The sequence below is a fragment of the Oenanthe melanoleuca genome, chromosome 19 (assembly GCF_029582105.1).
Source record: "Oenanthe melanoleuca isolate GR-GAL-2019-014 chromosome 19, OMel1.0, whole genome shotgun sequence".
In the NCBI taxonomy this organism is placed as follows: Eukaryota; Metazoa; Chordata; class Aves; order Passeriformes; family Muscicapidae; genus Oenanthe; species Oenanthe melanoleuca.
The window spans coordinates 9502260-9526612 of record NC_079352.1 but is presented as its reverse complement, the minus strand read 5'-3'; the positions used below and the strand labels follow the sequence as shown (position 1 = coordinate 9526612).

At 51.3% G+C, this 24353-nt stretch overlaps 1 protein-coding gene across 1 annotated transcript in view; it reads right to left on the bottom strand.

The window, feature by feature from the left end:
• The window catches only part of GALNT17 (polypeptide N-acetylgalactosaminyltransferase 17), a 214121-nt gene that overhangs the window by 130273 nt on the left and 59495 nt on the right, over window positions 1-24353 (bottom strand). The window contains exon 3 of the mRNA XM_056506705.1: window positions 5292-5458. Within this exon, the coding sequence (XP_056362680.1) occupies window positions 5292-5458 (167 nt within the window). The remainder of the gene's footprint in view (window positions 1-5291; window positions 5459-24353) is intronic.

Below are 24353 nucleotides of genomic sequence, written 5' to 3'. Positions count from 1 at the left end.
CTGGATGCAAAGGAGGTCAGGATGGGAGCAGAGCAGTGGCCCCAGCTCCCTCATCCTCCCTAGAGCAGCATTCCTTCAGGCCTCACTCCTGAGGATCCCAGTGGTGGATCCACAGGGGCTGCACAAGCAGGAACTCACTCCAAACACTGCCCTGGAGGCTCCTCTCTCCCCTGCACCCCATGGCTCTCCTCCCACACACACTCAGTCTGGGAGGGTTTAATCTCTGCTGTTTCATGAGCTGCTGCCTGGCAGGATTTACAAAGAGAAACGCTCCTGAAAATGCCAAAAGGTTCCATTTCAATCCTGCCTTTTGTTCTCCCTCTGCCCCTATTGATTTTCCCTGAAGGGCAAGTCCAAGGAACTTGAATCCAATGAACCTGTTGCTCCATTAAAATCTCCAGCTGCAATGACTTCTGTTATCTATTACAGATTATTTTGTCACCTACACGAGCTGGGAAATGGGACTGCCAGGGAAATGGCAAGGAAAGAAACCCCACCAAGGACACCAGCCCAACATCCACTGCTCCATCCCCACCCCAAATCCTGCCCAAACCCCTCCACATCCTGTGGTAACCCCAGAACTAAAGGTGCAGCCCCACAGAGAAAGGAGCAAAGAGCAGCAGCACCAGAGAAACTCAAGGATTTACCAGGAGCAGGGAATTCCTGGCACTGGCCAGGGGTCCTTGGGACAGGACCACACCTCCTCCCCACCCCTAAGGAAAACATCCCTGTGTGTGCCAGCCCCAGCTGGGTGGGAAAAGCCTCCAGAGGCCAAGGGGTTATCAGAAACACTGCAGGGCTCAGGGCTCCAGGCCATGGCACACCCCAGCCACCCTTGTCCCACCTGCCTGAAACTCCAAAGCCATCAGGGCTGGGATTTCTGCAAGAAATCATTAAAACAGCTCCTTCAACAGGTAATAAATAAATGTGAACATTTCTCAGGGAGACTCAGAGCCAGGGGAGCCTCTGAAGCTTTTTTCCTGCAGCTGGGCAAGAGGAAGCTGTGACATGGGGAGTGGGGGATCAATCAGTTCTCACAGGGAAAGCTGCTCCCAGCCAGGGTGTGCAGCTCAAGCCTCTGTCATTTGGTTCAGCTAAAGAGAATCACAGAACACCCTGAGCTGGAGGTGTCAGGAAAATGAATCCAGAAACACCAGAGGTGTATGTCCAAACAGGAGATAGAGGAATCCTTTTGCTTTATTCAAATTTTGGAGGACACAGCCTCCTTTTTATCCCACTTTCCTGCTGTATTTCCCTCTCTCTTTCCCCATTGCTGAGGTACTTGAGAGGCACAGACTTCCCAGAACACCTGATACCTGAGATTCCCCTCTGATGTATAACCCTCCCTTTTCATTTTTCATTCTTATGGAATTCGTGGTTTTTCCCCATTTCTTCTTTCATCTTTCAATACCCAATTTCATTTATCAGCAAACCTACAGTTTATTTGTAAAGGCAAATCTCTTTTTGGTGGAATCCTTCCCATTGTTTCTTTTACCTCTCAGTGCTGGTTTTATCTACCAGCAAACCACAGCTGGTTTGTAAAGACAAATCCCTCACTGCTCTCAGAAGGGACCCCCAAGGATGTTGGATCCCAGCTCCTGTCCTGCACAGACAGCCCATCATGCTCACCCTGTGCTGCTCTCCACAGAGCCCCAGCTCCAAGTGAACACCCATCCATGCTCAGGCTGGAATACTGAGCACTGGGAGAGGCTGGGATGTGACTCAGCTCCTTGCAACTCCCCTCTGAGCACAAACAGCCAGACAGCTCCCAGGAGAGCACAGCACTGCTGCTGGGATGAGCAAAACAAGCAGGGGATCCCTCGAGTCCCAGGAATTTGCAAAGCTGAGGCAAATTACAGCCCTGAGCATGTCTCCCCTGGTGTAGCCAGCTCCTTTTATCCAAAGGTTTCCTTTATTCCGAGAGGTTTGCTTTTCAAAGAGATGTTATCCCAGATTAAAAACGCTAAAAGACACAACAACTAAAAGAAAAAAAATAAAAGCAGGTGCTGATTAAGCAACAGGCTGAGACAAAGTGTGCAGCTGAGATAACACAGCATCCCAGGGGCACGTGGCTGCATCCTCCAGCAGCCTGGGAACCTCCTTATCACTCCCAAACACAACTGCACACTGCTGCTGGAATTACAGCCCTGCAACAAGCACCAACAAGAGCAGCCTCCAAAAGAGTCTTTATGAAGTGTAATGTGCAGCTCAAGGGAGAAGGGGGTTCAGACTACAACTCCCCAAGCTTTCTCCTTCAAGGAGGGATTTTTTTGTCGTTACAGTACATTGGCATCTTTTATCTGTTTACAGCTCAGACACAAAGCGTCAGAATGCCGGTGTTCATTAACTTTAATCTCTCACTGCACACTTTTGTCTTGTGCCGTGCTGTTGTACAACAAGGCTGAGAGCAGGGAGTGTCTAATGAGGCTTCAGCAGCTCTTGGTTCAGCCTGAGAACCTCACAGCTCTGCTCCTGCCTGTCCCAGCTCTGCCTGGAGGCCACAGAGCCAGCTGGGCAGGGCAGGGGGCTCTTGCCTCTACCCCTGGGGCTGATCTTAAAACTTGATTTGAAAATCTCTGTTGATATTTGGTGCTTTGTTCTACAGTTACCCAGATCTGCTGTGGCTCCTCTTCCCCCCTGACAATCCTCACACAAACCCCAGCCAGGGACTGTCCTGAGCCTTCAGCAGTTTCCCCAGAGCTGCTCCTGGTAACCCCCTCAGGTTCTCTCAGCTGACACAGCTGAGCCCCCAAAGGCTTTTCCTGGGCTACAGCCACATCCCCACATGTCCCTCTCTCCCACACAGCTGCTCCCACAGAGGCTGAAGAAATTCCTTCTTGTTCAATCACAGCCTCCAAAGTCACACCCACACAGCCCCATCCTCTGCTTGATCTTCCAGGATTCATCTCTAAATCTGAGAGCTCATGAGGAACTATTTTCCTGTAATTATTTTCCTGTAGAAGACAAATCTATTTATTATGATGACTTTGTTTGTAATATCCAAAGCATCAGCTCTGCAATGTTGCTATTGCTGCTCAAAATTATTGCCTACCATTAGTGGGAACCCTGTGACAATGTTATTGCCATTAATAATTCCTGGCTGTCACTGCAGCTCCTCGAGGATGCTGAGAGGGAGCACATGGTCCCAGAGATGTGTTCTGGCTTGTATCATTTCTTTTACATGAGAAAAGTAGATTATTACACGCTTGGGAGGAGCTCTTCATAAACATCTGCCAAGTTACCTCATTATCTTCCTTCAAATCTCTCCTTAAAAATCTCATTTGTTATGAGGCCTGCAAAGCCTCAGCAGCAGAACACTGGCACTATTAACTCACCTTCCAGCTGATGGCATCACCTCAGTCCCCCCCACTCTCCTTGTGTACCTCCAGCCCAGTGTTTCTGAGGTCAGAGCTCCTCAGGGATGTTCAACCCTCAGCACAGCCCACCCTGAGGGACACTCCTGATTCCAACCAAAGCACCCTGGGGGTGGATGCAGCCTAGGTGTGCCAGGACACTGGGATTTTCTCACCTTGTGCCCAGGAATTTGAACTGGTCCATCAGCTGGGCTCATCTCCTGCCTCTCCCTCCCTGGTGCTGTACAACTCTCCAACACAACCCTGGCACATCCCAGGCCAGGGTGGACACTGGGGCTTGGAGCAGCCTGGGAAGGTGTAGGGGTGGCACTGGATGGGCTTTAAGGTCCCTTCCAACCCAAACCTTTCTGGGCTTCTGTGAAACCCCAGGGCTGGAAGTGCTTGAGCACAGCCCAAGCTCTGGGCACCCCCAGCCCCAGCAGTGACAAACCCCAGGGGTGCCTGCAACCCCACAGTGGGTGCAGGGATCCCATCCTGATCCTCACTGCCAGGTGCAAGAGGCAGATGCTGCCCTGTGCCTTTCCAGCATCCCCAGAGCCCCTGGCTCACCACCAGCCTCACACTGAATGAGGAACAGGCTGCTCAGAAACACATCCTTTGTACAGCAACGAGGGGAGAAGCTCAGTGATTATCACCAGTGGCTTCTCTTTGATAGAGTTCTTCTCTTTGCCCCATTAATAGGATAAAATCTGGAGAAGGAGCCTGTCATTCTGGTACTTCAAGCTCAAAGCTGGGCACTGTGAGACACCCCAGCAGAACCTCACCTGCACTTCCCTTCAGCAGCCAAGTGCTTCCAGCTCTGAATTCCCACAGCTCCACCGTGGACACCAGCCAAGCTTCTGCCCTGGAGCTGCTGTGATTCCCACCAGCTGAGGAGCTGCCCTCCTGATTCTTTTACTGGTAATTAGAACTCATCAGCTTTCTGTGGTGCTCATTACTGTGGGGTTTGAGTGCCTGTTTTTACAGCCTGAACAGCTCTCTGTGCACCAGCTCCTCTGCTCACAGACAGAACAACCTCTCAGCTCCCTCTGGAAATGAGCTCTCCACATCCTGCACCCTGCCCTGCTCTTCCCTCCAATCACAGCATCCACGGCACTCCTTGATTAATTTTTTTTCAAATAACATTGAAAGGATGAAAATGCAGCACAACTGAAGAAGGCAGTAAACAAAGTCACTTAACTCTTTGCTGTCCTTCACAAGGATTTTAACTGCCCTGATTACCTTGTCTGAATGGATATGGGGAGAAAAAAAGACCTTGCAAGAAGTTGAGTCTGAAAATGCTTCCTGCAGTTCTGTGTTACCAAAAGCCAGAAGGGAAGGAGTGACAACAGTGACTGAGAGCAGGTGGAACCAAAGGATCCTCGTGTGTGATGTGAGAAACCAAACATCCCCTCCAGGCTGTGGCAGGGCCTGGCCTGGACAGGTAGGCTGGGATTATTTCCTTCTCTTCCTTTTTCCTGTTCCAAAACCAGAACTCAGAAATGAGGGTCTCTGCAGAGCACCTATAAAGCCTGGGATGGTATTTACAACAGGGAAATGAGGCACACACAGAGGAAACATCTCAGTTAACACCCCTGGGAGGTGCCAGAGCAGAAATCCCTCTGGGCTCCAGGCTCTTGTGCTGGCAAATATTTAAAGGTGCATCTCTGCAACAACTGAAGTGTTATGACAGAAACAAGGATACCTTGAAACCAGAGCTCCTGGATGCTACTGAAGGGAAAGGTCAGATGGCTCTCAGGTTTCCTTCACATTTTCAAACACCAGCTCTCAGATTTAACTGTGGTTTGATCCTGTTCCTCACCAGAGAAGCTGCAGAGACTTCCCCTCACCCCACGTTCTCCTGCCCCAAGAACCCTTGAGGAGATCCCCAGAGTCCCAGCCCCTGCAGGGGCAGCTGGGGCTGCCAGGGCTGCTCACCCTCGTCGCTGTTGTCGTCCACCAGGATGATCTCCTTGAGCAGGGGCGCGGGGGTGTGGTTGACAGCGCTGTGCACCGAGCGCAGGATCACCGACAGCGCCTCGTTCACAAAGATGAAGATGATGGAGATCTGCGGCAGGTCCTTCCCGTACTTGAGCTCCTTGCACCTGCAGCACCAGGGCAGAGACAGACACGGCTCAGCGGGGCTCAGGCACAGGGAAAACCCACGGGGCTGTCAGCTCCAGCTGTCAGATCCAGCCTCGCACCACTGCTGCTGGAAAGCAAGGCAGAGCATCCCCGGCTCAGACAGCACAGCCGGAGCTCACCTCTCTGGTGTGGGGCAAGAGTGGCTCCAGAACGCTCTATCTGCCGGGGCTGGGCTGGTTCCAGCTCTCTGCTGCTCTCGGACAGCTCCGAGAGCTCCAGGGCACAGCGCCAGCTACGAGCTAGGAGGGACAGACACTCCGGGAATTGCTGCACAGGTTCCAATTGCAGTTTATTTCTCCAAAGGGGTTCCACTAGCAAATCCGGTTACATAGCATTGCAAGGGGTCTTATAGATTTCATACGGGTTGAAATTCTAACCAGTAAATTATGAGTTGAGAAACTATCCAATTACTGTAAGATTCTAGGTAAGGAAAAGAGCAATCATCCAGTAAAGTTAAAAACCAATAGAAATCCTAAATGATGACAGGGGTTTTGGCAGGGAGGGGGAGCATCTCTCATGAAAGGTTCCATTGTCTCAGGGCACGAAATCCCAGGGGCCTTTTTCAGGCACTGTTGTATCATCCACAGAACACAGCAAATGCCTCTAGCAGTTCAAGGGAAACTCCCCAATCCCACTGTCCCAAGATTTACAGGTGCTCAAAAATGAGCCTTGTTCTTAAACAGCACTTGGGGATTTCCTTCCCATTTGCTTTGGAAAGAAAGGAACATAAAATGAGCCGTGGTTAAATAGTCTCAATACATGTTTTTGCTCTCTCAGCAGATACTTCTGAGCAATTCAGTGTTCAGAGACCTGGTGTCTCTGCACTCCACAGCCAGGATGGTTAAACCCAAACCCTTGTGGGCACCTCCCTGTTCAGGAATCATTCCTTAACTCAGGAGGGTTTGGGGCTGGGTCTCTGCTCGCACAGACTCCAGAGCAGGACAGAAGCAGGAGCCCCCAGGTTTCCACCAGCACCATCCCTGGCAATCCGTGTTCCACGGGCACTGCAGAGCTGGAGAGGCACAGCCACGGGGCAGGGAGGGGCTGCTCGTGACCCCAGCTCTGCAGGGAGCACAGGGACACAGGTCTTGTTTCACTGCCACCTTTCACCTCAACTCTTAAAGTAAACAGGAGATCTTAGCCCACCTCCAACAGTTTAATTCAGCTCTCCAGCTCCCCCAACACCAGCCCCATGTGGAGCAAGGATGGAAGGAGCCTCCCTGCCCCCTCCCCACTCCATGGCAGATTAGCCACACAACAGGAGCAGAGTTCCCAGAATGACAATGAGTGTGCACGGCCCAAACCCTGCCCAGATAAGCAGAGAAAGACCAAAGGCAGTGACATCCCAGCAGCTCCTCAGCTCCCCAGCACTGCTTCTCATTGTCCTGGGTGTTTCTTAGGCAACAGCAGGCATTCTTCAGACTCCAGATGAGACTTGGGAGACAAAGACTTCCACAGAAACAGTTTTCTTTATGAATCTTCTTTAGTTAAACAAGTTTGCTGAGTGAAAACATGGTTGTGTTTCTTGATTTAATTATTGTCTACCCTACAGCAAGCCATGAGCTCAGCAGAAGGGAACCAAACACTGAAAAGGATTTTCCAAAGGGAAAATATTTCTCTAAAATCAATGAATGGTCATGATGGGGCAAAGTGACAAGTGACCCTGAAATCCTGCCAAGAAAGCCAAACTAAACTGACTCAGACATTAAAAACAGCTTCTGGTGGCTGTTGATACCTGCTGCAATGAAGTCAAGGTTGTCACAGGAGCAGGAGAGTTTCCTTTTAATCATTGTTCACCTCTGGGCAGCCTTCCCCCAGGAATGCTGCAGGGGATAAAGAGCTGGGCTTGTGATCAAAGAGCTTTGGAGGCAAATCCAACCCCAGCCCTTTGAGGTTCATCCCCTGCTCATTGGCATTCTCCCTGCACCAGGGATCTCCCTCCCCAGTCTCTGGGGCCAGACAAAGATCCATGAAGAGGAGATGAGCCTGGCAGGGAGGAGTGGGAAAGGCCAGCCCACATTGCTGGGGCTCAGAGCTCCAGCTCTGCACAGGCAGGAGAGCCCTGGCACAAACACCCTGCTCTGGTGGCTTTGGCTTCCACCACAGGGCTGGCAAGGCAGCAATTTTAAACCAAATTATCATCAAAATTATTGTGTTCCTCCCACAGGGTCCCTTCAGTGCTGGTGCCAAAAGCCGTGGGGTGAGTGATGCTCTGCCACAACCTGCAGCTCCAAGAGGCTTTTTCCAGTGGACAAACCAGCAAATATCCCTGCAAGTCTGCAGGAAAACACCTGGAACAGCTGGGCTGTCCTGGGGCAAGGAGGGGAAAGGGGGGAGAGAGCACTTGAGCTCAGACATCACTAGGAAGGGCAGGGAGAAGCTGCAGGAAACAGGGAATGGGGAGGGCATGGGGTGGGGAGTGGTGGGTTTGGGATGTTGGCTGGTTTGGGTTTTTTCTTCTGAACACTTTTCATTGAAAAAGGGCTGATCTGGATGCTTTACCCTCAGCCCATGTGCAGGCAGAGTGTGACAGCTTTACTCTGGGAGCTCCCAGAGCCTGCAGGGAGGACTCACTGAGCCCAGCAGCCCCCACAGCTCCTCCTCTCCTGCACCCCAGGAGCACCTGAAATCCCACCTGGGAGGCTGCAGGGCTGGGCAGGCACCACGGGGGAAATCCCAGCTGCCTTCACAACTTCAGTGACAGCCCTGAGGAGCAGCACAGAGAATCCTGCACCGAGCCCAGGTCCCAGCAGGAGCTCCAGGGAGAGTCCCAAAACCTCCCCTGAGACTCCTGACACCCAGTTATCCCCTCAGCCTTTGGTCGTGTGCCAGCCAAGGCCTAAATATTTCAAAATTCAGTGAGACCTTAGAGCCCTTCCAGTGCCTAAAGGGGCCTATGGGAAGGCTGGAGAGGGAATTTTTGCAAGGACAAGCAGTGACAGGATAAGGGGAAATGGTTTTTAAGCTCAAAGAGAGTCATACTGGGAAGGAATTGTTCCCTGGGAGGGTGGCAGCCCTGGCACAGGGTGCCCAGAGCAGCTGTGGCTGGATCCTTGGCAGTGCCCAAGGTGTCCCTGCCTGGGACAAGATGGGCTTTAAGGTCCCTACAACTCAAAGCACTTGGGATTCTGTGAATCTCAGGTATTTTATTTCTAACACCCAGCTTATGCTTGTTTCTGGCCAGCCCAAAGCAAGTCTTGTTCTAGGACGTGGAATGTTCAGGGGAACACTCCCTTACACTTGAAAACTTCTGCATTTAAATTAAAACCAAGGACTTTAGACCACCACAATACATTGCAGTGTTAGTGATTACTACCCAGCTAAATCCCATCATTTGATGGTAATTTAGCTCATGTTCATCATCCCATCAGTACCAAGGGCTGTTCACAAAGTCCTCCCTGCCCTTGCAGCACAGGCACATCTGCAGTGGCCCCAAGGCCACATCTGCAGGACAGAGGCACTGGGCAGTTTGGAGAAAACTGAGGGAGGCTGCAGGTGGTCCCCCCATCCCTGCCTTGCTAGGTGGGAAACACCTCCCTGGCCCTGCCAACATCTGGAAACTAATTAGTGCAGGTTACACAATGACATTTTGCCCCACTAAATCCTGCTCTCTCCAGTTAAACCCAGGCTGGCAGCTGCTTGTAGGATTTATATCAAAATATCGTGAATCAGTAGTGCAAAGAAAGAGCCACCTTACAGTTTTGTCTCTCCTTTAGATCAATGGGATAGCAAAGTGGCATTTTATGTCCCATTAAATCATGCTTGAATATGTTCCATTAAATCATGCTCACAAAACTCTCCAAGTCTGAGGAGGCTGGGGAAAATCTCCCCATGTTCAGTACTGGGTTTAATTTAAGGACCTTGCTGAGGTCTCATTGAGAGATATTCAACAGGGGGGGAAAAAGGTTTTTCTCTGTCCTTGGTCCAAGGCTCAGGCATGAAGGGAGAGGTTTAGGTGTAGATCAGGAAAGGTTCTTCCCCCAGAGGTGCTGGCACTGCCCAGGCTCCCAGGGAATGGGCACAGCCAGAGCTCCAGGAGCTGCCAGGGATGCACAGGGAGGGATTGTTGGGGTGTCTGTGCAGGGCTGGGTGATCCTGGGGGTCCCTCCAAGCTCAGGAAATTCCAGGACATCTTTTCTCACTTCAGAACAGACTGAGGAGCTGATGACTGACACCAGTCCCTGCACAGAACCACTCCCAACATCCCCCCCAGCCCCTCCTCCAGGGACACAGCACCTGGGTGGGTGCAGAGGTGACACAGCTCCTCCACTGTGACCACCACCACCTTTATTGGGTCTGCAAACCTGCAAGGGAAACCCACAAAACAAATGTATTTACAGAGAACATCTTTTCACCTGAATCTTTGCAGTTCCTGGTTTATGTAAGAAACCAAAACAAAGGAGGGGAGCTGGGGGAAGGGGAAGCAGGGCTGAGTTTCTGCTGAACAGCGTGGCACACATCAGGCTGGATTAATCAAGTCAGCCAAATTCAAAAGACAAAAAGCATAAAAGCCCAGCTCTGCTCCAATGAATGTTTGCCTGCTTTGAATCCTCTGGTCGTTTGTTTTCTGCTCAGCACACAGCTGTAAATCCACTCTTCAGAGCAGCAGTGAGATTAGGATGTTTATTGTCTGTCTCAGTAACAGAAAAGGGATATCCCAGCATTTACTGCCTCATGATCCCTCAGCAGAAAAATCACCTGGAATCACAGCAAACGCTCCTGGAGCCCAGGAGAGAGGCCATAAAGTGGCAGCTAACATTTACACACCACCTCTTCCTGCCCAGTGATTTAACAAGATCCACTCTAGCACTCAATTAACAGCTCTCACCTGTTCTCTGGGGCACAAAACCATTTCCATCAACCACCTGCAACTGCCCTGCCTGGCATCAGCCAAACCCCAATGGTTTCTACACCTTCCCTTCCCAGTATAACCCACTGATCAACAGCAATAAATGCAGTTTATGGACAGCCTGGAGTGAGGACAGAGGCTCCCCTTGGCCTCAGGGCCCCCTCCCTGCTTGGGTTTCAGATCCAAGGTTTGCACAGAGCTGCCAGGGGATGTCTGTGCTGGGGGTGGGACCTTCCCCAGGCAGCCCCTTTCAGAAAGAACACAACTCAGTGAAAGGGCCAATAATACATTTGATTCTTTCAGGAGAGCTTTAGGCTGGAGATCAGGAAAGGTTCTTCCCCAGAGGTGCTGGCACTGCCCAGGGAATGGGCACAGAGCTCCAGGACTGCCAGGGGTGCCCAGGGAGAGATTGTTGGGGTGTCTGCAGGGCTGGAGCTGGGCTGGGTGATCCCTGGGGATCCCTTCCAACCCAGGATATTTTACACATCTGTGATGCCCTGAACAGCCCAGAGCTCAGGGAGGAGATGGGCACTCAGGCTGCAGCTTGCTCTGCCCCCAGATCACTGAGCAGAAATCCTGCTCATCCTGAGAGAGCTGCAATCCCTAACCCCAGAGGCTGCATCAAAGATTATATCCACCCTTGGTCACAGGAATTATCTTCTACCTTCCATGATGTATCATCCACTCCTCACAGCTCCCACATCTACCCTGCACAGATCTCAAACTTTCTAGCCTGCCTTAATTTCCTTAATTTGTGCCTTTCACATGGCCCCTTCCCCCATGCCAACATCAAATGCTCACCAAAGTTTTAAGTGGAGATGAAATCCCATTAAGTGTAGCTGTCCCCACTCCCAGGAAGGAAGCAGCACTTTCCTCTGAAAGCCTGCTCTGGTCAGAGTTCCCTGGATTTCAGATATGTCCAGTGTTTTACAGGGACTGCTTGGATCCAGACAAAATCCAGGCTGCAACAGGCCATCTGAAATTATCCAGCAGTAATTTGATTTTCCTAATGATGCTCTTCTAATTGATCCAGCCTGGAGCCATCTCTCCAACAGGGGGCACAGGCAGAGCTTGTCAAGATCCAGAGAGACACAAAGTGGGAGGAGTACAGAGGTGAAGAAGTAGAGAGGTATTAGAAGAACCCCACTGAAGGAAAAGTGGCTGCTGCTCAGTCTCAGAACGCTGATGGTGGTTTATAATCCCAGTTCTAATAAGCAAGGTAGAGAAGAATCCAGCCTCACCCCCACTGGGTGCAGCAGTCCCCCCCTCTGGCTGGGGATGCATTTTGCATTTGATGGAACCACCACAGAGACACAACCTTTGGCCCTCCAAGCTGCTGCCACAGCTCCAGCAGAGGCTGTGGTGGAGATTTGGCCAGGCCAGAGCAGGTTCCCAGCTCAGCCCCAGCTGCAGAGGGCACTGCCAGCCCCACTCAGGCTCAGCCAAGGCAAAGGGAGGCCAGAGGGAAAGTGAAGAAATGCCAGTGGAACACAGAACCCTCTGACACAGGGAAGGGCTCACATGTCCCCTACAACCAGAGAAAAGAGGTCACACAGAGGGGTCCTGGGCTTCCTGTCCTTCCTTGGCACAAATTAAGGAATCACTGGGGCTGGAAAAGCTCCCTGAGGCCATTGAGCCCAGCAGCACCCCAGCAGCACCCCGTTCACCACAGTGCCACATCCACAGTGGGGACTCCCCTTCCACTGCCTGACCACCCTTTCAGTGAGAAACTGCCCCCAATACCCAATCTAAACCCCCCTGGCCCAACCTGAGGCTGTTCCCTCCTGTCCCTGCTCCTGGGAGCAGTGTGACCCTCCCTGCCTGTCCCCTCCTGTCCAACTGTCCATCCCTCAAAGGCAGGACACAAAGCACTCCCTGTGCAGTGCCCACATCCCACCCAGGCTGCAACAGGAGCTCTCAGGATGGGCAGGCCCTGCTCTGCTTTGGATGGATGTCAGCTCTGGAAAACACAGCCAGGAGAAAAGGTCAATGAAACAGCAGCAGGGAAACAGCAGCCTGCTGTGTGCAGCAGGAACACCCAGTGCCCTGGCCTGACTGTGCCTGGCACAGGTGAGGATGGCAGCAGCCTGGAAGGTGGCTCTGGGCACACAGGGCTGTGCTGGGCTCTAGGGAACACACTCATGGCACAGGTGAGGATGGCAGCAGCCTGGAAGGTGGCTCTGGGCACACAGGGCTGTGCTGGGCTCTAGGGAACACACTCATGGCACAGGTGAGGATGGCAGCAGCCTGGAAGGTGGCTCTGGGCACACAGGGCTGTGCTGGGCTCTAGGGAACACACTCATGGCACAGGTGAGGATGGCAGCAGCCTGGAAGGTGGCTCTGGGCACACAGGGCTGTGCTGGGCTCTAGGGAACACATGGCACAGGTGAGGATGGCAGCAGCCTGGAAGGTGACTCTGGGCACACAGGGCTGTGCTGTGCTCTAGGGAACACACTCATGGCACAGGTGAGGATGGCAGCAGCCTGGAAGGTGGCTCTGGGCACACAGGGCTGTGCTGGGCTCTAGGGAACACACTCATGGCACAGGTGAGGATGGCAGCAGCCTGGAAGGTGACTCTGGGCACACAGGGCTGTGCTGTGCTCTAGGGAACACACTCATGGGCAGTGCAGGAGATCTGTGCTGCCTCACAGGGAGGTGTGAGGAGCAGAACCTGCTCAGACTGACTGGTCTGAGGGTCTGTTTCATGACACAACACCATCACCCCTCATCTTCCCAGGTGTTCAGGACACAAATGTCCCCCAAAGCATGAAGGGGACATCTCCACCTGTCCTTCTGAAATGGCACCAGCAGCCACCATGGGGAGGGCTGGGTGTGCAGAACACCCATGGCTTTGGGGCTCTGTGCTCTCCCTCACCCTCTGGAGTTACCCCTCAGGGGGTCCTGCTGCAGATCCCCCCAGCTGTGTGGGACCAGCCATCACAGACACTCAGCACACAGGAACTGCCAGACACAAAAATCTGTGACAGCTGGCACAAAATGGACCCAGATCACAAAATCACTGAGTGGGGTTTGGTTGGAAGGCACCTTAAAGATCATCTCAGCCCATCCAGATCCTGTGTACCTGTGGATGAACACAGGGCAGGCACAGAGTGTGGTGGTTCTGATTATGGACAGCACACCTCTTTATAGAAATAGATCCTGATGATGTGTTCTCCAAGATTTCCTCCTCTCCTCCATATCACAGTCTCTCTCCCTCCTGCCTGCCCCTTCCCCTCCCCTTTATTTTTAATTCTGAGCACCCAGGAGCTCCCCAGTCTGGATCCTGACTTATTAATGATTTCTCTTTTGGCCATCACACTGAACAAATCCAGCTAACGTGCTTATCAGGAGCTTATCCCTTCCTGACATTTCAGTCTTGTATCAGGCTCAAGGGTTTGAATATTTAAACAGGCAAATATTCTTTTGATCAGCAGAATAAATGACTTATTACTTCCTGTCCTTAAAAACACCATGAACATCCTAGAAGTGTTCAGCTGTGTGGACACATCTTCCACAGGGCTGTGGAGCTGCTCCTGTAAAACATGGCTCAGCAGCAGAGAGACAGCTCCACTCACCCAGATTTAAATGCCTTTTCTACAATGAGCTATGGAACTGCCATGTCAGAGCCAAGGGTGTGTGAGAGACAGCTCAGTCAGAATTAGTGCACAGGGGGTGAAATTCTCCCCCAAATTCCTATCCCAGAGATTGCTGCTTCAGGAAAACATCAGCTTGCAAAGAAGAGAGTCACCAGTGCATGTCTCAGTGCTGAGGTTCCCAAACCTGAGGGCACTACCCAAATAGGAAGCAGCAGCACTTGGGGAGATCAGGGCCCCTCCTGGTGTGGTGCAGGAGCCACAGGCAGCCAGTGTGTCCCTGCACCTCTCAGGACAGCACAAGGAGTGACACCCACTTAGCCAGCCCTTGCACAGAGCCCTGGCTTCTCATCAGTCCCAGCAGCACAAGGCAGGGCTGCCCACAGCCTCAGCCCTGCAAGCTCCAAGGTCTCCTCGTGGCCACATCTGGCCACATCTGGCCATGCACAGCACAGCTGGAGGCTCCCAGTTTGACAAGTCCCCAGGAGAAGGAGGCATCAGGGATTTAAACAACACAAGATGCTGAAGTTCTGATGCTCAGGGATGAAGAGGTCACCCCGAGGGGTCAGGGGGTCAGCAGGACTCAGGAGCAAAGCCTGCAGTCCTGCTGCCTGCCTGGTGCCTTTCCCTCCTCCCAGGCATGGAAGATTGGGCAGGGAGGAAATTTAGGAGCAGTTTTTCCTCTGTTTGTTCTAAAACAGTGCCCAGCAAACACAGCTGAACTCGGAATGATGTCCAAACAGGCATGGAGTGAAGGAGCAGGCTTTGAAAAGGCTGTCAGCAGCATTTGACATGATCACAGCAGAGGCAGCAGCACCCTGACCTCCCCTGCCAGGAGGATCCCCAGCTGTGAGACCAGGCCAGCTCTGACTCCATCACCACGTGCTGAGCAGCCCCTGTGCTCCTGGGCAGGGCAGCACCAGATCCTGGCCACTGCTGAGGGGTGAGCACTACAGATCAAAGGCAGCAATGTCAAACTGCAAATTAACCTGAAGTGTAGATTAACAGTAAATTGTAAATTAACAGTAAGTTGTAAATTACCAGTGCAGGTTCTGACAGAGGAGCTGCTGCTCTGTAGCTACTCATGTAGGCACAGTCCTGGAGAAGGTAATTCACAGACAGCTCATCTCAGGCAGAGCTCCCTTCAAGGATAATGAGGTGACATTGCCACTGCCAAAGGACAATGTATTCCTGCCCTCCATCCCAGGTACACTTCTGTCAGGTAAAACACACTGAAGCTGCTTTTTGGGAAGGTGAAAATACCTTTTTCCTCCCTGATCAGAGGCAGCCCCAGGCTGAACGTTCAGACAAACATCAGTGAGGGAAGGGAGCCCTTCGTGTCCCAGCCAGGAATTCCAGGGTGACAGTGCCACCAGCAAATGTCACAGCTCTGCTCAGGCAGGGTGGGATAAATCTGGCACTGCTGGAAACCTTCCCTCTCACGCTGAAAATGAAATCCTTGGTGCACAGCCTGAGGTAGGAGTGGAACCCAGGATTTTGACATCCCCAGGACAGACTTGGGGCCATGAAGAAGAAAAGTAGCCACCACTTGTGCTGCCTGGAACAAGGTGGAATGATGCCACTGCTGGAAGAGCTGGCATAAAAATGATGAACTTAAAAGGCACAATGGACTTTCAGAGACAGCTCTTCTCTTTTTGTGATCACAGAGCCATGCTGCTGACAGCTTTATGAACTGGAAGATGAAGAGGTTTTTAAACCTTTCCTGTTCCATACAGAAATCACTGGATAAGTTTGTTTAACCTCTGCCACAATTGGATCAGCCTCAGCAGAGGGGTGTCACTGAGCCCTGTGTGCCAAATTCCTGCAGGGGGAATGTCACACAGGGAGGGCTCTGCCATCCCAGCAAATGTCACACAGGGAGAGCTCTGCCACCCCAAAATCCCAGAGCTGGCACCAAGGAGAGCTCTGCCACCCCAAAATCCCAGAGCTGGCACCAGGGAGAGCTCTGCCATCCCAAAATCCCAGAGCTGGCACCAGGGAGAGCTCTGCCACCCCCAAATCCCAGAGCTGGCACCAGGGAGAGCTCTGCCATCCCAAAATCCCAGAGCTCACACCAGGGAGAGCTCTGCCATCCCAAAATCCAGAGCTGGCACCAGGGAGAGCTCTGCCATCCCAAAATCCCAGAGCTGGCACCAGGGAGAGCTCTGCCATCCCAAAATCCCAGAGCTGGCACCAAGGAGAGCTCTGCCATCCCAAAATCCCAGAGCTCACACCAGGGAGAGCTCTGCCATCCCAAAATCCTGGAGTTGGCTCCAGGGAGAGCTCTGCCATCCCAAAATCCCAGAGCTCACACCAGGGAGAGCTCTGCCATCCCAAAATCCAGAGCTGGCACCAGGGAGAGCTCTGCCATCCCAAAATCCAGAGCTGGCACCAGGGAGAGCTCTGCCATCCCAAAATCCCAGAGCTGGCACCAGGGAGAGCTCTGCCATCCCAAAATCCCAGAGCTGGCACCAGGGAGAGCTCTGCCATCCCAAAATGCAGAGCTGGCACCAGGGAGAGCTCTGCCATCCCAAAATCCCAGAGCTGGCACCAGGGAGAGCTCTGCCATCCCAAAATGCAGAGCTGGCACCAGGGAGAGCTCTGCCATCCCAAAATCCAGAGCTGGCACCAGGGAGAGCTCTGCCATCCCAAAATCCAGAGCTGGCACTACCACACCCAGCACAGGCTGCTCACCAGGGCACACTGGTGAGACACTTGTACTGCTGTGGGTGGAAAAGAATAAAAATGAGTCCCAAGCACTATCAAAAGGGTTAAAACCAGCAGATGGGGTTGATTTAGATCTGCTCTTCCCTCACATTCCAGTGTCAGGTACCAGCTCACTGATGCAATTAAGAGCCCATAAATTCAGGTGCCCCCTCATGCAGGGGACATTCAGGATGGGGAGTCAACAAAGCCAAGGCCACACACAAACATTCATCCCAAGGTGCCAGAAGTTTCCCTTGACTCCACAGAGGAAGCTCCACACCAGCCCTGCTGTTCTGGGGAGAGATTTGCTCCTATGTGGCTTTTCTGCTCTCACAGGTGACATCTTCCACCTCTGCCAAAAAAATACATGACAGACAGAACTGGAGACAAAGGTGAGCAGCTCAGAGCCTGAGCACACAAAGGAACCCAGTTTAACCCAGTGCAAAACTGCAACACCATGAAGCACCTCACACAGGTAGGGAGGGATCCAACCCAACAGCCAAACAAAAGCTGAATTACCACAAGGTTAAGAAAAAACCCCACAAATAAAAATACTCCAACTTCTCCCTGTCCTCTCATAAAACCCCAAACCAGAACACAATGAATATTTAGTGACAGCTGGAGATGTCCCACAAGTGGGGTTTCACATCCTTCTTGTTGTGCCTGCCTTGACCTGCAGAGATCCAAAGGAGCAGCCACAGCTCCCTCCCACGGGCACTCCAGGGAGCCTTTCAGGGCTGCTCCATCCCAGGATTTGAGGCTGGAGTTTGTTTGCTGCCACACCAGAGATGCTGACAGGAGCATCTGAAGCCTGGGACAGTGACACAGCTCCTCTGTGGTGGCCTTGGCTGTGCTGGCCACTCAATGGTCCTGGAAGGCTTCTCCAACCTAAATAATTCCATGGCACACATGACAAAACACAGCAAACTCATATCAAAAGATGTGCAGAGATACACAATGAATCTGAAAGGCTTAAATGTGATTTGTGATGAGCTCAACTCTGCAGCTTCCAAGACATCCTTGTCACCCCTACCCACCAGAGTTTGGATGCACCCCTGAGAAGTGGGGAATTCTGGGCTCTTCTCTCTCATCCTCACCTTACCAAGGCCATTGGACTTTTACCTGCTTTTCACCAGCCCTAACACCAAATCTCCCCCCACCTGCACAGCCAGACACATCCAGACACACTCAAGGCTTGGCTTTGCTGCCTGCAGCTTCTCAGGTTCCCTCTGGCCCAGAGAAAAGCCACAGGAACTCAGCAGCTGAAGGCCTGGGAGGTAAATTCTGATCCATCCATGGAGCACTGATGAGACTGAATGATTTCCCCATGGCTGGGCTGCAGAGCACCGTGGCTGAAGGACAGAATGTTGTAAATCCCACTGCAAGGTTCTGCTGTGCCAGCAGAGGCAGGTTCAAGCTCCCTGGGTACCTTAATCCATAGGCACTGCTTCCCAGCTCCTCCCTGCAGATCTGTGCTGCTTGCTGCTGGAAATGCAGAGGGAAAACCTGGGTTTGTCCTTCTGGTGCCAAACAACTCCACAATGAAAGCCACTGGTACCAAACAAGCTTCATTTCTGCTGTCCTCTGAAATAAAGCTTCACCAGGAAATGAATTGATCTCCATTCATCCTTTGTAAAGATTATGAACAGGCTTAAAAGAAAGCAAATGCTCAGCCTGTTATTCATCCTGCCACTTCCTCATCATGCCCCATTCATTAATTGCTTATTCTAGTTTGGATTTTGCTGATTCAGTGCACATGTCTGCCTGCAAAAGGGACTGCCAACACCAAATCTATTGTGTCTATCCCAAGCATCTTAATACACCTAATGCTGTCTGGTACAGTTCACTGTATACAGATAAAGGTTCTCAAACCATTTCTGACCACAAAGCCCTGAAACTTCCTCACACTTCCCCAGGAAACTCGATTTTAAAGCACCTACTTTATTCCCAGTAATTCTCCTTCAGAAATGTTCAGCTCTATTTTAGAATTAGGCTCTCAAAAACAGGCATTACAATTTAGGGACATACAGACATTTTCTAAAGGCACATTACTTGGTGAGTCCTAAGAAGAAATCATCTGCAAAGTTGTAAAAACAAAATGTAGAGAATGGGATTTACTCTGGTGAGAGGCTCTTGTAATAAAGTTATTAGGCTCAGACAGATCTAAGGGAGATAAAAGCCAGAGCAATTCCCAGTGTCACATCCACTTACCCAGCTCTGCCCATGGCCAGCTCTTTCACACACACAATAAGTCACTGAGACCTCCTTGCTCTTGGATTTTCCTGCTGGAAAACTGCACAAATGGCTGCAGGACAAGGCTGTCAAAGCAGCAGGGCTTGACTGCCCCTGTGCCTGGTCTGGCTGGCCATGTGCTGCTTTGGAACAGAAAAGCTCAGGGCAGTCCAGAGGAGCAGCTTGTGGCACAAACAAACACACAAGCCCTGATTTCCTTGGAAGCCAACTGGAGAGAAGTGTATCCAAAGCTTAAACTGGTTCATTTATTCTCATAAGCACAGTTTAGTCAGAAGTGTTTATGATAACACACGTATTTTTCAGCAGAGGAGTTCAGAGGAGCACAAAAGCAAGTTGTTAAATTACACTAATCCCATCCTCTGCCAAAGTGATCATTTAATACTTCTGTTTACATTAGGAACTGTTTCATAGCACACTCCTGCCACAGAAGTCTTCCCTGAAGCACCATGTTCCCAACTTACAAGAACAGGTAATAACTTTGCAGGCAGGAAGGGAAAATTGACAATTAGTGGAATGTATGACACAAAGAACCCTGAGGTGCTGTGCTATAAATCCATGGTCACAGTGTTTGCAGGTGACACTGAGCAGCACAATGGAAATAAGAGACTCTCTAACAGCACTAAGCAAACTCCAGTTGCTTTCCCCAAAGCACTTTCTTCCCAACTGGGTTTAAAGAAGATATTGGGACTTCAAGCACCAAAGGCTTCTGACAAATCCTGACCCCACACAAGCTGCCAAAGTGCTCTCCAGTGACCTCTCCTTCAAAGGGAAAAGAAAGAAGCAGCTGTCCTGTGTCCCCATCTACACCCAGGACAGAAACACAGCACAAACCCCTCAACTTTTCCACAGGGAGTCTGACAGCTCCAGCTCTAGGGGGATTCCTCAGCTCCCTGGAGCCAGCCCCAGCTGCCTGTGTGCCCAAGGAGCCAGGCTGCTCCTGCAGCTCACAGGGCAGGCTCAAATAATAACCAACAAAGTAAAGCACAGCTGGAAAAGTGTGCCTTCAGAGTCTTTGCTTGCTCAGTTTTCAAGAAAAAGCATTGCTGGAAGTCAGGAGCAGCACGTCCAAACACACTGAGGAATAAAGATCAATACTGGTATTTATTCAACAGCCTGCTGGTTTGTGTTAGTGCTGGGAGAGCAATGGAGCAGCAAAGAGGCTTTTTCCTCTCTGCAAATCATCCCAAAGGCAGCAGAAGTTGCAGCCCCATCCCTGGAGGGCAGGAGGGGCAAAGGGCACCAGCAGCCCCTGCACACACAGAGCAGCAGCAGCTCCTCAGAGCTCAGAGAAATAAAAACCTGAGTTTGTCTGGAGCTGGGTTTGGAACAATCTTCTACCCCTGTGACCTGGAGAGCAGGGAGGGGACAGCTGGGCACAGCCTGGAGTGACAGCACCAGCACCTCACTGGGCTGCAGCTCCTCCTGAGGGACAGCTCTGACCTCTGGGACAGGGACAGGGACAGCTGGAGCTGTGCCAGGGCAGGCTCAGGCTGGAGATCAGGAAAGGTTCTTCCCCAGAGGTGCTGGCACTGCCCAGGCTCCCAGGGAATGGGCACAGCCAGAGCTCCAGGAGCTGCCAGGGATGCACAGGGAGGGATTGTTGGGGTGTCTGTGCAGGGCTGGATTCTGCTCCTCACTTCAATACAGACCCTGAGGGGCTGGAGCGTGTCCAGGGCAGGGAATGGAACTGGGAAGGGGCTGGAATCCCAGGAGCAGCTGAGGAGCTGGAAAGGGGCTCAGCCTGGAGAAAAGGAGGCTCAGGAGGGACCTTGTGGCTCTGCACAACTCCCTGACAGGAGGGGACAGCCGGGGGGGTCGGGCTCTGCTCCAGGGAACAGGGACAGGAGGAGAGGGAACGGGCTCAGGCTGGGCAGGGGAGGCTCAGGGTGGATTTTAGGAGGAATTTCCCCTGGAAAGGGGGTCAGGCACTGGAACTGCCCAGGGGGGTTTGGGGTCCCCATCCCTGGAGGTGCCCAGGGAAGGGCTGGACGTGGCACTGAGTGCTCTGGGCTGGGACAAGGTGGGGATGGGACACAGACTGGACTGGATGTGTGATCCTGAGATTCTCCTGAGCTGGGTCTCTTCCAGCTCAGGAGGTTTCCATGACTTTGTGCAACCTGGCAGAATAAAACTGCCTGGAGCCACACAGGGATGGGACAGATTGGGCAGGACAGAACACATGGGCAGAAAATTCCCAACAATCCATGTCTGAGCTGCAGATTTGCTCTGGCTTTGGAGAGCCCTTTCTGGGGCACAGCTCCTGCATGAGCTGTGACACTGATATTCACTGCTTGATTTCTCTACTTGCTCTCCCAGAAAATTTTCAGGTGGCACCTTTCCAAGTACTGGAAAATATTACTTTGCCTATTTTTTATGGCTGAAGCTATAAAAAGCCAAGGGCAGGAGTGTTTTTCATACAATGCTGGATCAAATCCACAACTGTCTATTAGGAGAGAAGGTGCACAACCAGTCCTGGCTTTTTCCTAGAGCTGTAAGGATCTTTTAATACACTCCCTCATGCAATTCACAAAGGGAATTTTACATCTGAAAAAGAATTTTTTTTTTTTTTTTTTTGTTCTTCCACTGTCTTGATTCCTATCTAGTTTTCCCTATAGTTATTTGATGAAGAAAAAGCCCTACATCTCCTCTCTTGTCCTGGCTTTTATTTGGATGTAGGACTGAAACCCATCAAAGCACTCTTTGCAGAAGGTAAAATAATGGGTTGTAGTAGCACATTGTGCATGCAAGAGAGAAGGAGCTCTTCTGACCTCCTTTGTTTGCAATAAGCAGCAATCACAACAAATAAACAGGCATGAAACTCTATTTCCCAGCAAATACCACTCTAATAATTCAAGTAGTTTGTTTTGCCTTCTTAAACATTGTCCTTCTCCTCAGATTCACTTTATCAAGCCTGGCTGAACAGCCCAGGGCAGGACATGAGTGACTGGCACATCACCACAAATGTGTGCTCAGGAATGTCCCAGATCCTCGAGGAAACCATCACTGAGCTCTCCCACTGGCTCAGTAATGTCTGCACATCTCAGACACTTCCACCACAGCCAGCACAGCCCTGTGGGCGGAGGGAAAGGCAAAAAGCATTTTGTTTCATTAAAGGAGGTTGTGCTACCTCAGTTTTGGGGAGGAAATGAGATGAGATGTATGGAGCAGTGACAGGGGCATCTCCTGCCCAAGCTGTGCAGGTGTTGAGGAAAGATCTCATTTCAGCCTTGGTACCAGAGAAATCTGAGACAAAGGCACTGCAAAGCAGGGACTTCAGTTACTCCCAAAGTGAAAGAGATTTCTGTATTTTCACAGGAAATTGAGTATGGTGGCACATGAAACTTTCCCATCAGAGCTGAGCTCCCTGGCACAAACCATGGCCAGTGTGGGCTCTGCAGGAACATCTGGGATCCAGCACAAGATGGGAAGGCAGGAGTGGTATCATGGGCAGGAGACTCAATTACAGCCTCCAGGGGCACCCTCCTGGGCAGTCCTGATGTGTCTCAGTCACATCCACATTCATCACTTGCCAAATATGCATTCTGTTGAGATTAAAAAGCCAAAATTGAATTCTTGGGCCCTGCAACATTGCATAAGTGTGAGGGAGGCTGAGGCCCCAAGGCAGAGGGCAGGAGACTCTGCAGGGATGGGGAGAGACCCCAAGGGGAACAGGGGACACATCCCACAGTGTGAACAGCACCCAGCACTGACACCCACAGAGTCCACACACAAATCCCTTGGAATAAAAATTAATCAGAACTTGATTTGATTTCTTTAAGTTAAGCTGAATAACAACAACCCAAAGTCTACCCAGAAGCCAGAACTCTCCATCTTCTGCACTATATCCCAAAGAAAGGCTCTCAGCTTGCTGTTCATGAGGTCCCTGGTGATAAAGCAGCTACAGGCAGATGGTGCTGAAAAGCCCAATTGCTGCCAGGCTCCCATGGCAGCAGTCTGGAAATAACTGGGTGATTCAGGCAGTGATGGCTGTGACTCACCCAGCCCCAGCACGGGGACACTGACCCGAGCAGGGAGGTGACACTGCTCCTCCTCAGCTGCAGGTGATGGGGAGGCTCTGCTCCTCTCCTCAGGCTCCCATGGCAAATACAGACCAGCACATCAGGCTTCCAACACCTCCAAACCTTTCCCATCACAGGATCCCAGAATGGTTTGGGCTGGAAGAGACCTCAAAGCCCATCCAGCCCCACCCCTGCCATGGCAGGGACACCTCCCACTGTCCCAGCTGCTCCCAGCCCTGCCCAGCCTGGCCTGGGATGCTCCCAGGGATGGGGCAACCTGTTCCTGTATCTCCCCCTCTCACAGGCAGGAATTCCTTCTCAATATCCCATCTAACCCACCCTCTGGTATTTTTAAGCCATTCCCCCTCATCCTATCACTACAAAGTCCCTTTCCATGCATTTCCTGACCCATGTGCAGGACCCCAAGGCAGGCAGGAGAAGGGGTTGTGTCTCTAGGCTGGGAAGCCCTCAAAACATGTGAAAAATCAAACAGTGGGAGTTCTTATCTCTTCCACCATCCTTGCTCTTCACTTTGATAGCTGGAGGCTCCCCTCCCAAGAACAGCTGTCAAGAGATTTGCAGCAGCAGGAATGTGTCATCTGCACCCAATGATCCAATAGTCCTAACAACTGTGGGTATTATTTCTCTTAAATCTACCCCTTAATCCTATAATGCCATAAAATACCACTGAATCAGAGCTTAGCAGGATTCCAGAAAGGAACAGACTTTTAAAGAGATAATGAGAACTCCACATTTATATTGGATAGGATTGAAAGGAGAGAATGGGGGAGGCAGAACATACCAGATGGGCAGATTATTTCATAGTTTCCCTTAATATGATTTTTTCAACCTGAAGCATCTGGTAATTCCACTATCAGAGATTAGATACTGGATAAGATGGACAGGCAGGCTGATCTAACAAAGCAATTTTATTTTCTGCCTACACATAGGAGAGGTTCCCATTAAATCCTGTAGCACAGGATAAAACAGAGGTGCATAAAGTGTTGTATGCAAGCAGGAAATGTCTGCAGGCCCTGGGATCCCGTGGAAATACACATCACTTTCAATAGAGAAAACAACACATCTCCCAAAGCCCCATCCTGGCCAGGCAGCGAGTGCTGAGAATGGATAAACAATAAAACTCACACAGCAGCCCTCTCCTTCAGAGGCCTTTGCAGAAAATTGAAGAAAATCTCTCCAGCTCATTTTTGAGGAGATTTGTGTAGAAGTCCTGCAGGCTGCAGGCAGCACCTTGGGTACTTCCAATCTGGAAGCAGAGATTGTTTTCCAGAACATGCAGGAATCTCATTTTAAAGCCAAAAAACCCAATCAAGCATGACAGAAATGTGTTCCCAGTGCCCTTCTCATTATGGCACTGTTTGGCAGCCAGTTCTGGAACAGCTCACCCCAAAACACCAGTCCTGCCTTATTTAGC